This window comes from Lonchura striata, chromosome 2 (assembly GCF_050655825.1).
Source record: "Lonchura striata isolate lonStrDom1 chromosome 2, ASM5065582v1, whole genome shotgun sequence".
Classification (NCBI taxonomy): Eukaryota; Metazoa; Chordata; class Aves; order Passeriformes; family Estrildidae; genus Lonchura; species Lonchura striata.
Genome location: NC_140704.1, coordinates 23,723,340 through 23,737,442, shown reverse-complemented (window position 1 = coordinate 23,737,442; position 14,103 = coordinate 23,723,340). Strand labels below are relative to the sequence as shown.

Below are 14,103 nucleotides of genomic sequence, written 5' to 3'. Positions count from 1 at the left end.
GCATGCGGTCACCTTTTTTGGGAGGCTGAGAATTTAATAATATGGACATAGGCCACTCTGTACTTTTTGGTCTCAGTGCCAAAGGAACATTTCCTGTCCCATTTAATTTCCTAGCACAGACATAGCTGCTGTGTTACAGTCTGATCCCTGCTTTGTTCGTGTAGCTGTGCAACTGGGCATTGGTCTGTACTTAAAGTCTGTGGCAAAATGAAATGTAGGCTTTTGTGTCTGTGTTACTCAACCCCATCCCTAAACCACTGTTTGTCTTTGTCTTTTTTTAACTGAATGCTATTCAGACAGCAACTATATTTGGAAAGGGTTGTATCTTGTGCAGATCCATTTAAATTAAGCAGTTAGACAAAAATGAAAATCTGTTCTGTAAAGCAAATGGAAGCTATATGAGCCTGACACAATGCCTAGATCTTCTGTTCTGTTGCTAGTGAGTAGACACTTCCCGCTAATTTCATTTTTCATCAGGAACAGGTAACATGAAGTGAAGGATTGAAACTCCTTGGGCTAGGTGGTGTCCAATAGCCACATCTGTCAGGTGTAGTAAGGCAGAAAGCTTTATTTCAAAATGAAGTTCTCTTTCTTCATCTGACTCTAAATGCAGCTCTGCCCTTGCTTCTCACTGAGCACATTTCCTTCTTCAGAGAGTCAGATACAACCTCAGTAGACTTTTGCAGATGTTTTTTCCCTCTCTACTGCCTCTCAAATACTCATCATTTATTTTCATCATGAAGGGCTGCCTAGATCTATTAACTTTTTAAATAGTTAGCAGTAGTGATCTGCAGCTACTTCTTACCTGATACCATCCAATCTTATCTGGATAGTAGAAACACAGAATGTGCATTGTAAAAGGAACTTATTTAGGTACCTACTTCTTCTAGTGTGTGAATATTCTCAGACTTTTCATATGTAACTGTGTATATTAAATACAAATGTTACAGGGTATCTTCAGGACAGGCAGAGTTGTCTAAGAAGCTAAAGGGGGAAAAGGAGACAATTTTGCCCAGGAGCATTTGGAGGCAGTTGGAAGAAGAGAGGACAGGGTGTGAAATTTGAGGGAACCTGGAGATGCAAAGGAGCTGATGAGGAATGTGAGGGAAAGCAGTCCTTCCCTCACAGGGAAGGACAGAACAGCAGGCTGTGTCCACCCGGGTGTTTGCCCAGGAGCAGCAGGAAATAAGGCATGTTTGGTGATGCTGTCAGGGGACCGACCACTGGTGTGTGTGACAGGAAGGCAGCAAAAAGAAGCCAGGAGGTCATGGGATGTGGAAGAAAGCTGGCTGGTGTAAGAGAGAAGCTGAAGAGACCAGCCAGAGTGAGCAGAAGCAAGGAGAAGGCAGTGGAAAAAAGTTGCTTAGGAGAGAGGACTAAAATGCAACATGGTCACTAAAGTCTAGAACCTCCAAAGTATTTTGGAATCTTGCACAGTTTAGGATCTTCATCAGCATGTGAACATGTTTCCTTTTCCTACAGAGCAATCATTATGTGCTGTATTTCATGTGTGTCAGATTTTCAGTAGAGACAGAATCTAAGTGAGATGTACTGATGTAGGTACTGATGCTTTTTTAAACCTAAAAGTAGGATTTAATTGAGCAGCTCTGTTAAGTGTGCTGTTGCTCAGGGAGACCTTGTTTCCCTGGTAGTGTGACTTACCTAAGCAAAGCATTTTTTCACTCAGATCCATGCTAAAGAGGAAGTGATGACCTGCTTGTTCAGCCTCACCATATCCTGTGTTCAGAATAATTTTCATTTCTACTTCTTTGCAAATGTTAATGGAATTTCTACAAATATTTTCTTGGTTTCTATGGTAAGAGAGAGTGTGAAACTTTCAAAACCACTGCATCATACTCATCATCCTGTGCTTTTCAGGAGAAGACCCTGACCACAAAAGGAGTCATCTGTGGCATTACTTGTGTGTGAACTGACATTTAGTACATTTTGATCCCTTTCAGGTTCACATTTGGAAACACAGACTCACATGTTACAAACTATAAAGGTTATTTGATCACTTGTATAACGACATATTAATGACAGAGCATATCAAAACAGCTCAACACAGATTCCTTCTCTGACTATAATGCAGTCAGGCATTAGCTGAAATTTAACTGTTAGTCTTTTGGAAATCTTACCTTACACAGGTTTAACTTTTCAAATGACTCAAATAAAATCTCCCAGTCCCCTGTGTATGCATGCATGGAGCATAGCAGGGTGCAACTGCTTGGGGAACTTGCCAGTAAGGGGTCACATGGGAGAAGCAGCCACCGTGCTGCAGACTTCCGCAGCCGTCTGCACACAGCGCTGCTCCCCTGGGCACGGGCAAGAGCCGTGCTGCATCTCTCAGCAAAGGAGCAGCTCTCCTGTGCCACACTCATCTGGCAGGCACTTCAGTTTGGGGCATATGGTCCACAACCATGCATCCCCTGGTTCTTTGCCTATGAGAGTGCAGAGCTCTAATGTTGCAGGACTTGTGGGATTGTGGAAAACAAGTCATCCTTATGCTCTGTGTGAGAAGAGCCATATGGACCTTAAACGAGGAATCGTGAGGTTTGGTGGTATTCCCACAGGTCAGAGATAACACAGCTCTTCCTCCTGACACTACACCCAGCCATTCACAAACAGTAATGGGTTGAAATAGCTATATCTAATTTCTCAAAGCATTATTACTTCAGTAAGCTTTTCCACAAGTGAATAAAAGCATAGTTCAGTTTGAGAGATATATTTGCATTAGGAAAAATAAATTGTTTTAGGAGGAATTACACCTGATTCGGACAGGGCATCTCCCGAGAGAATCCTTGACCTCCAGTTATATTTGTCTTCTCTCCTTGGAGTGAATCTCTGAAGAAACTTCTCTGGTTTTTATAGAGAGAAATGTTTCATAAAAGAATCACTGGTATGGTAGCAAATCAGGAACAAGACAAATGGAGCTAAGTAAAGCCCAACTTCCCCATAGGAATCTGTTTCTGTGGATGGGTATCTGGAAGCATAGCTTGCCAGCGCAGTACTTTGTACTGTGTTATTGAACTGTTTCATAGACAAATTTTATAAATAAACATCAAAGTGTTTAAAAGAACAGTTAGCAAGTATGACCTCTCTTGCAAATATCCATGAACCTCCCTTCAGTAGTCATTCAGTGGTTCCAAAGGCTGTCAGGGCATTTAGCGTCAGTAATAAATGTTGTATTTGCTTTTGTTTCATCTGGCTTTGACCAGCAAATTCGGCTGATTACTTCCATTGTTATTTTTCTTAAGAAGACAATTACATTGTTATAATTAAAAAATCCTACTATTCTTACATATTTCTTTGTGTTGGTCTTGAAATTCAGAACTCACTATCCTAGTCAATATAATTTTAAAACTTATTTTCATTCTTATATATATTTTTTTTCTTTGTTTCTATCCTTTTTTTTTCTTCAGAGGTTTGGTTTGGTTCATGCTCCTCTTGAATGTTACATTTCCCATTTTCATGTTTGTTGAAGAAAACACCAGTAATTGCAGAGGCCCTGCCAGCCCCCATATTAGTAGTCAGAGGCTTAAATTATAGCACAGAGCAAGAAAATATAGGCACTTAGCTGATGGTCATGTGTTGTTATGGCTGGATTATAACTGTACTCAGGAGGAATGCTCCTGTGGCTCTGAGATTACATTCTTGCAAGATAGTAGCTCACACAGGGCTCTGCAGAAGCTCTTTGCATTCTTCTGCAAATATCCTGAAGAGACGGTCAGCCTCATCTGTATTTGGTCTACCTGTGGGATACAAAAAGATAAGTATAAACTGTTCCATCTCTGTTGTGGGTCCAGTAAGCAGGACTTATGAAAGTACATCAATAGAGCAGTGCCAGTAAAATTTCTACTGGGTCCCTACAACATGTTGTGACATAACCACCAGGATAAGAACAGCCTAAAAGCAGGCACTTTACATGGCATATGTCCGTGGGAAAGAGTGTATCATTTGTACATAAAGTGTGAAAGAAGTTACTGCTGGTCTGACCAGCAGCACATGGACAGAGACAGTCACACAACTGTAAAGGTCAGGAATCTGCTAGGAATCCTTGTGCTGTGTTGCTTAGTTAAAAACTGACAATTTAGGGTTCCTTGGTGTCCAGGGAAACCACAGTAGAGAGCACTGATGCCTTTGGTATGGGACAGCTTTGAGAAGAATTTGACTTAATGTGTATCCAACTGATTTTTAAAAAAGTTATATTTTCTTCAGTTTCTTCAGAGACAACTTTTGAGGCAGGTCAAACATGTTTACCTTAATTGGCCCATGCACTTGAGTTAACCCAATTTCTTGGATAGAAAATAGTAGATAAATCATAAAGGGCTGAGAACAGACATGCGCTACAGATTCTGATTTGTCCTATGGGTAAACTCACAGATTCCCTGGTTTGTTTGTTTCCACTTTGGCTCTGGTGACTACATCTACATCTACTAAAGTTAGAGGCCTTTAAAAATGGCCTTGTAAAAAAGGCCTTGGTCAATTGACTAACATTAGCCCTATGGAGAGTCCAGATCTCCACTGGAGAGTGTTTGGGGTCTGTAAGCTGCAAAAGCTTCAAAGAGATAGTGTGGTGTGGTACTATGATTATCACACCAGTGCTGTACTCTGAAACTACAGTTTTGTTGTATCCTGAATTGCAATGTTCTTGACAAGAAATTGTCTCACATCCTGAGTCATCATCACTGCAGCTGTGGATACTGGGATTTTCCATACAGAACCCTTTTCTATGTGCTGGCTAAACCACTTGGCTGTAATATGTGAGTTTTTACAATATAGATTAAACTAAGTGGAAACTGTACATAGAGCATTTAGGAGGTTGTAATTCTGCAGCTAAGCACTCTATTTTCTGTTCCTTTTTGTTTTGCAGGTTGTTACTTTGTGGTATAGAGCTCCTGAAGTCTTGCTTCAGTCCAGTTATGCAACAGCAGTTGATCTTTGGAGTGTTGGCTGCATATTTGCAGAAATGTTCCGTCGAAAGTAAGAAATACAGTTTTATTTTCTTCATGTTTTTCATTTGAAAAAATGTGTAGTAATGCCTGTCACAATACTCTGAATCATGTTTATATTGGAAAGGCCTGATAAGATGTTTTATTTGCAGTGCAAAATATACCTGTCCATTGCAGATTCATACTTACTGCTATCTTGAAGTCTCTTTTGATGGGAGTCTCAGCTCTTGGTAAAACTTGCATGAGCATTGTTGTATTCTGGTTGAACCTGAATCCAAATGCAGAAAACTGGGTGAGAGAGGCTGTTGATCAATTTGAGTAAAGCTGGATTCTGGAAGGGATTTACCCTAAGGAAGGCAGGGCACGGGGGTCAGCAGAGTCTTCTTTCTCTGCAGTTTGTGTATTGAAGCATCAGGTGTTTGCTTGTAGTCTGCTCTCGGGATAGTTGAGATTTAAGAAGTTACTATAAAGTTGTTTTCTAGAGGTGGGATTTTTTAAGAATAACTTATGTAGTAGCCTGAGGGTAGGGTAACAGAGATGACAAGAGTAGTTAACCCCATCCTCCAAGATAAATGGCTTTTTTTTTAGCTGATAGTATGAAATCAGAACTATCTCATTACAGAACATTACAGCTGGATGCAGGTGAGCTGTGAATTCAGGAGTTCCTCCCATGTTCTCTCTTTGCCTATGGAAAGACACTGATGTGCAGGTTGTACCGTGTAGGGTGTGGAGAGGAACAAACCTGCAAGTTTTAACAGGGTAAATCTGTCTTGATACTAAGGCAATCACTTGCATTTTGGTTGAGCTAAAGGCAAAAAGTGCATGTTGTCATCACCTGGGTGATTTCCATGTAGAAACTGTGTAGCATCTTTACCCATGGTAAAGCCAAAAGATATACAGAACAAAAATGTGAAATAAAAGTATATATTGGGTCAAACCTAAAACACAAAATCAGTAAAATTTAGAAGGGGATACAATGCTATAAGGGCCTTGAGAAACAATTATGTAATTTATGCAATAAGTTTAAATACTAATTGAAGTCTTGTAAAATAACTTCAGGATTTTACTACTTATTAATGTTATATGGAAAAATCATTTTCCTTGGGCTTCTTGCCTCGTTAAATGGCCTGGGTAGAGTTATCCTCCACCCTCTCTGTCTCTGACTCAGAAATGAAGTCAGAAAATGAGAGAAAAAAAAGAATGAGGATTTTAGGAATATCACTTAAACTCTCCATTGCAAACTTTTAAAGATTCAGTCCTGGCCCATATACCAACATATTCATAAGAGTATTAAGCTGCGGCTAGTTTTTCTGATTCAAATAGGAGAGTCAAAACCTTCATTTTACCATTTGCAATAAGAGTGAAACAGGCCAAAAAATGAATGTAGAACTTTATTACATGCTCAAAACTTTATTTTTCCTCTCATTTAATTTGAAGCATTTTGACAGATAAGAAATATTGCCATATACAAACTCCACCAATTTAATTGTATTTTTTCCTGTAATGGTGTATGAGCTTTTTTGAATCTCCAAATTCACACAGTAAATTAAATTTTCTACTTATATGTAAATGCAAATATTACATTAATATTACAAAACTAGTATTTTTTCTTATGGAAATGAATCTGACTTGAACCAGAATTCAATAAAACTAGGACTTCTATTTTTCTTGCCAGATAGGGTCAGTCTGACATTCTCAGTCTTACATTTGGAGGATTGTCAAAAACTGTAGAGTTGAGGAATCTGCCAAGTCTGTATGCACCATGTTATTTCATCGCAAACAATATGACTTCTACATGCTTCAGTGTACAAGCATGATTTGGAAGACTGTTCTCAAGGTTCTTTGCCATAAAGCCACAGCAAGCAGCCCTAATGGTGGCTCTGTGGGTTAACGTTGCAATACTCTCTGCATGATCTGTGTTGTCTTTCGGATTCTTCTCATGGGTTGCAAAAAGCCCATGTTACCGTGACCTTGGTAGCAGTGAAATGTAAAATTTTGCAAACTCCGTGGAATATATCCAAAAGATTTTATAAATGCAATAGCAATTTTACTGGGAAATGGTGGTGTCCTTGGGTAATCACCAATCTGTATTTCCACTGGTGTTGGTAGGATAAGTGTATGAGAATGCAGTTAAAACTTTTTGAGTGATAGATGTGGGTTTACTATTAAAACAACCTTTTCATTTTGCTGTCCTAGTGGGTACTTTTGGCTTCTTTTCCTACTCTCTTTTGCATTCTCTTTTAAAGATCTTAAAACCCTGTCATTTTTAAGAAATACACTGAGACTTCTGTGGGCATTTTTATATCCCAGGGACTTCACTGGAACAGGTTTCATAGTAAAACACTATACAGCATCACAGAACATACCAGAATCCTGTTTATGTCAAGGAGAAATTGGACAGTCTGAGTTTGCTTGAATTTTGTAGGCTGTCACAGTGAGGGTGCTTTAAGCCTGGGTAAGTACAGGAGAAAAATGAGCACTGTATGAGTGGTCCAGTCTGTATGTTACAGGTTACTACGTGTTTTAAGTGGATGGCACCTCAGTTTAAATCACCCTTAATCTAAAACAAGACAAATGCAAGCCAAGTATTTATTTAAGAATTAGTTTAAGAATTAGATTAGAAATACACAGAAGTGTGTAAAGGACTTGGACACCAAAAAAAAAAAAAAAAAAAATATATATATATATATATATATATATCTGTCTAGACACACCTAGAGTAAATTTGAACATTTCTCTCATCTTGGCTGATTCAGCTAAACAAATGACACTTAATTACACTTTTCATCTCTTTTCCTCCCACAGTCTGAAGTTTGTATAAAGTCATAGCTATTTTAAAATGGCACATTTTAATTTTGGTACAGACTTATAGGCTTCTGCAGAGATGGACACATAGAGTTTGTATCCTAAAATCCCTGAGTTAGATTCCCAAGGATCCTATTCTATTTGCAGATCAGGAATAAGCTGCTCAGTACTCAGGTATATGTGTTACGTACACAGAAACTCTTCTGCTTTGTGTGTCTTTTCTGTCCATGTGCGCTGCTGATGACAGCACCCCCATAATAAAGCATTACTTCAAAAATTCCATGTATGACAGATCCAGTTTTTAAATGTCCTATTTAGTTAAGCAGTTTGCAGTGACTTCTGGGCATTTGGATGGAGTGTAATGAAAGAGTAATGGATGAAATGAAAGAGTAAACGTATTTGTCACAGTGCCTGTTTTCTTTGTGATTTAAAAGTTCTGGTGCATGGATAGTAAAAACCAGTAGGGGAAATTTTGTAAACTATGCTATGGCTTGCTACCTTATCAGAGAGCCCCTCAGAGATACAGCTGGCAGGATTGACAGGGGCCTGAGGGCATGGGAACATAATTTGGCTTTTTTTTTGATGTTTAGATAAAGATTTGAATTACTTATAAAAGTACTATACTTTGAGACTGAGCATTTTCCAGGCTAATAGGAAAGGGCTTTGTACCTTCTACTAGGTAAACACTTCATTAAAGAGAAAGGCAAAAATGGGAGTAGCATGCACTTCTGTCTCGATCCATAAAACTCTTGCTCCAAAGCAGGAAGCCGTGACCAGTGTTTTAGGGAAGAAGAGAATGTCATCTTGTTCAATCAGGTAATACTTAATCCAGATGAATGAGGGTGAAAGGGGAAAAAGACTGGAATCCCAGATTCAGATCTGGGTGAAAGGCTCTATAAAAGAAAACTCAGATTACCAATCATGGATTCCCTTCTGAGTAGTCAGTCTTGAGAAAACATGTCAAAATATTTTGCTGCTTTGTTCTTATTTTATCTATACCTGCCCAGTTTTCAAAACCACACTCCTGTATAATTTCAATGCTGCACTGACTAGGAGGTTGGTAGGTATGCATGGGGGACTCAAGAGTCAGGCTATCTATGTAACAATCCTAGCTGGGCACCTTTAACTGTAATAATAAACAATCAATTGAGTTTGTCTCCCTTTGGAGTAAATACAGAGCTAAAAATCATCAGAAGAGACTATTAGTTTTGTAGCCTCTGTTACATTTGCATCCTAGTCAAGCTTAAGAAGTCATACACTAGAGGGTGGCCATGTGACTGCACGTTTACAGGCACCAATTCAAACCCAAAACTGGACAGACAGTCCTCTCCCAAAACCCTTTTCCACCTGCCGAAATCAAAAGTAAAACAGTATTATCTCAGTGCAACGAACTTCATCTATCCAGGAGGGAAATTAATTCCATTCACATGGGTTTCTTACTGAGACTGTTCATGCACAAGCTCCATGGTATTTTAAGCAGCCTGCTGTTGGTAAAATCATCAGTTCCAGAAATTCATAAGCCGCAAGATTGGCATAAATCATATGAGGCTCTTATTTATTTTTTTTAATATTAAATCATGTTTTTAGCAGTTGTCTCATTTTTCAGCCTACTCTGTCAACTCCCAATATATGTGAGACAGTTACTACATTGCAAACTGTGCTTGAAAATTGTAATAGCAGATAAGAGATGTGTGTCTCTACTGAAATACCTATGGTGGGCCAAGTTCCCTGGTGGGCACAAATAGCAGACACGGGGAAACAAGCTATTGGCATATAAGTCATCTCTCGGTGTTATAAATTTGTCCAATTAGAGGAGTTACATCAGTGTGTGTGGAAAAAGCGTGAGCTTGGGACTTCGTTGTTGTAGATAATGTATGAGATATGTAATGATATCAAAACTGATGATATGAACACTGGATTGAGGACCTACAGGCTGCTTAGAATCATAAGACATCAGGTTTTAAAAAACTAGCAGTACACTTACTCATTTTTAGCTACAATGTCTTAGGGTATTGAGTAATTCTAGATCGTCTAAAGCACTGAAATACAGCAAATCTTTATTCCCCTTTCCAAACAAGCCATAAGTTATTAGTACAGTTTGAAGTGCAGTCATCAGATCCATTTCATGTACTTTCCTGGATCATCTACAGAACCAGGTGGTAGAATGGGTCTGTGGAAACAGACCATAAGAGTAGTGTGGCCAGCAGCACTGGGGAAGTGATTGTCCCTCTCTACTCTGTACTCAGCACTGGTGAGATGACACATTGAGTGCTGTGGTTTGTTCTGGGTCCCTCACTTCAAAAAGGACATTGAAGTGCTGGAGGGTGTCCAGAGAAAGGGACATGGAGCTGGTGAAGAGTCTAGGAAACATGTCCCATGAGAAGCAGCTGAGGGAACTGGGCTTGTTGTGGAGAAAATGAGACTCAGGGGAGGACCTCACTGCTCTCTACAGCTCCTGAAGGGTGACTGTAGTGAGGTGGGGACCAGTCTTGTCTGCCACGTCTTAAGTGAAAGAACAAGAGGAAATGGAGGTAGTCTGAGCCAGGGAGGGTTCAGATTAGGTATTAGAAAAAAAAAATTCAGTACAGGAGTGGTCAGACATTGGAATAAGTTGTCCAGGGAGATAGTGGAGTCACTGTCTCTGAAAATGTTCAAGAGATGGATGTAGCACTTGGGGCTGTGGCTCAGGGGTGATTATGGTGGTGCTGGATTGGTGGTTGAACTGGATGATCTTCAAGGTCTCCTCCAACCCCAGTGTTCTTGTGATGCTGAGAAGGAGGACCCACTCAAAATGTGCCCCTCACTTCTACCTCTTCCTGACTCATGAGCAAAGAGCAGAAGAGTCAGATCTGCAGTAGAAGTTTCAGTTAATGCTTTGCGTGGGATGAAGATGATCAAGTGGTTGCAGGAAGAAATAGCCAAGTGTAACAAGAACACCTTTTTTTAAGCTGTCTCCAAAAGCTGAAGCTGGATAGGGAAGTTGGAACTTCAGCCACTGAGTGAAAAGACTAACTGTTTAGAGGGATCATGTTGTAAAGTTTTGGCTTCACTGAAATCCTTGTTGAAATTAACCTTGACTTCAAAGGGGATTGTAGCCTCTTCAGAAACAATTCAGTGGGACAGGGTTGCACAAAGAGTGGCAAAGCTATTCTCTGTTAATGTGCACAGTACAGCACTTGAAGCAATTGCTGTAGAAGAGTGCTGCAAACTGGCAAGGCAGGAGAGGGTGTTGTATAGTGGTGTCCCCAGCTTCCATGCCTTGCACTTCCTTCAGTGATGCTGTACAAGCTTTCAGCTGCCTCATCTGTGATATAAACCCAGGGCTGTGAGACTTTTGTTCAAAATAAGGGTTGCAAAATGTGGAAGCTATGAAGAACTGTCAGCTGGGAGTCGAGGCTAAGGGTGGAATTCACTCTTCTGGGCTTCATGAGGCTGCATGGCACAAGCAAAAGAGTGTGTAAAAGTTAAATTTGCCCAAATTTAAGATAGTCTAGGAGAATGATTATTGTTACCTGTCTGCTAAAATACTACACACACAAACACATGCACAAAAAGGTATCTACAAAGGAAGCCAAGCCATGAGTGTGTGAGCTACTGTACGCTTGTCCTTATCCAGAGAAAGATGTGGAACTCCTGTTTGTTACCAGGGGCAACAAAGTGATCCCTTGTAACAGAGCCTGCAGTTCCCTGGTGCTTTGAATGGGACAGGCAGCTTTTCTCTTGGGAGAGATCTGCTGTCTGTCCTGACTTGCATCAGTTTGATCATGCACTCATTTGGTCTGAATTAGCTGTTCTGTAGGTGCTAATCTCACACAGATACAGTCTTTTAAGCTTGCACTTCCAAAAAAAAAAAAAAAAAAAAAAAAAACAGATACACGTCTGCAAGTATGTTCAACAGAGAGCTACAGGTTCTCAACGGCCTGTGTGTTCTTCATCTGGAGATTGAAGTAAAGAGGACAGTGGGGGAAAATTGTTCACAGAAATGCTGCTATTGCAGAGAACTGCTTGGAAATGTAAACGTACTGTGTCCTCTACTCCTGACATAGCCTTGGTTAGTCATTCCTTATGATGAGTTTTTTTGCTGTTGGATGGTCTTGAGAATAATCAATCTGTAAATTTGCAAATGCATGCCCAAGGGGGGTGGGTTGTTTATGTGGTAAATGATCCTCACTTCAAATTAAGTAACAGTGTGTTATTACTTAAATTTTTATTCCCATTAGTAATATTCAATTATACAAACCTTTAGGAAAGCAGAAACATTTGTTTAAAGTCTGATACTGAAACATTATCAGCAAAATACTTTGCAATTGAATATAGAGCTTGTTAGTATAAGTATAGGATGTATTCCTGCTGCAGCCCAAGTGCATCAGTGATATGACTGAAGATACCTGGGTTTGGATGGGAGCAGAACAAAGAGACTACATATTTATATAAGCCACCATAAACAGAGCTGTCTCAAACTGAAATCAGTTGATAAACTTAGCCTGATTTCTATAGGAAAGGATTGTATTCCTTGTCTTTTTAAAATTATCTTTATTTGCACACCATTGTGAATCTTCAACAGACTGGTATTTTAACTTCTTGCTGTGTGTATGGATAATGCAGATGAAATCCTGGGCATACTGAACGTGAGAAAGAAAGACAGCTCTGACTGATAGTGAAGACTTCAGTTTTATTTTACCTTTCTGCACATACAAGAACAGTACCAAGAACACAGTCTGAAAAGAGGCTCTGAAGATAATAAGGAGCCTCTAAAATATGAATACTGCCATGCAGTGAATTGTGAGGCATATTTCTATGACACGGAATAGTTTCAGATGCAACTTAATTCCTTGTCAGTTAGTTCCCTGTGCTTCAGCATTTCTGATCATTTAGTCCTCACTGTTTTAAGTGGACACAGTAGCTAAGCAGCAGTAGGAATATTTGGCTTTGCCTACTAGATCCTGTATTCCTCCATATGGAAAATTTCTACTTCTTTTCAGTTCTTAGCTTAACTTTTCCTTCTCACGCTGTGTTCTCTTATTTTCAACATGTTTCTGATTTTTTTTTCGAAAGCAGAGAAAAGATCTGTAAAATATATTTTCAATCTTCTTTAGGTTGGAAAGAAGAGGGAACTAGAGAGAGCAGCAGAGGAATCTGTTAACAAAATTAAAAATAGGATGTATAAGTGGATATTGGGAGGGAAGGTATAATAAAACCAAAAGAGTAGAGCCATGGCAAAAAGCAACTGAGTAAGTACAGCCATGAATGCTGCTTATAAATTAGGTTTTCCATATAAACTGCCAAACATTTTAAATGTGGTTAAAGTGAGAACTGGTCTCTTTATCATGCAGCAATTTATACACAGACCTTGCAATCACATTATCTGGTGTTTTCCAGTGAACCTTAAACCAACATATCTAGTGGACCAAGAGCTCCAAAGTGTAATCATTCACTTGTCTGCTTGCTTACAGTTAGATCTTGGTAGCAAAAAGAACTAAAATAACTTTTTTTTTTTTGTTTTGTCTTTGGTTCTAACAAGCAATGGTTGCAGCTTAGAACTGTAAAAGTTACACAGCTTAATTTGCAACCTTTGAACCAAAGTACTGTATGAATCTGGCCTGAGTTTTGTTTCTGCCATTTTTGGAAATTATCTTGTTTTGTTACAAGAATGATTTAAGATGCAAGTACCGTAAAAGTTAATCACAGTCCAGACCAACTGTACTGGGAGAAAGCTTGTTCCTTAGAAAGATCTTGTCAGCATTCAAAATTCTGTGCTTTGCACTTTTTATACTTCATTCTTCTGCATTCATGTGCATAGGGGTGTGTGGGAGGCTGGTCATTTTTCCGAACTAGACTTAATAAACTGGGATTTTTTTCTTCCTCCCCAGATAAGTGGCAGCCTATTAGGAAGATCTTTTTCAAGTATTTTTAAAGTTGAATGGACACAAGCCACAGTTTAACTTAGTGACCTTAGTGATCTGATGGAACAACAATGACATTCTGCTTCACGCTTAAGGAAACTTAACATAAAAGGAAGCAGAAAACTGCACTTGTTCATGTTATTCCAGTTTTTGGGATAACGATGATTGTTTCTGTTTAACCTGACATCCAAGGCAGAACTTGCATTAGCTTTAGACAGAGAACAAACACACCTTAATAGAGAGAAGGGTAAACAGTCAGAATAATGCTATAAATATTGATTAAGAAATAAATGTGTTTCCAAGACAGCATCACCTCATTAAAAGTAAAATACTGTGTTGCTTTTTAGCTCACATTTTCCCTCAAGCCTTTTCTAGTTGATATCTGTTTGTCTGCAGTTGGAGTGATTGATAGCCGTTAGTCAAATCCAGTAACTGTATGGGTT

General features: G+C 39.2%; 1 protein-coding gene across 4 annotated transcripts in view; it reads left to right on the top strand.

The window, feature by feature from the left end:
* The window catches only part of CDK6 (cyclin dependent kinase 6), a 126,812-nt gene that overhangs the window by 89,746 nt on the left and 22,963 nt on the right, over window positions 1-14,103 (top strand). For all 4 annotated transcript variants that reach the window (XM_021551737.3, XM_021551738.3, XM_021551736.3 and 1 more), the window contains exon 5: window positions 4,874-4,983. In XM_021551737.3, coding sequence (XP_021407412.1) covers window positions 4,874-4,983 — 110 coding nt within the window. The remainder of the gene's footprint in view (window positions 1-4,873; window positions 4,984-14,103) is intronic.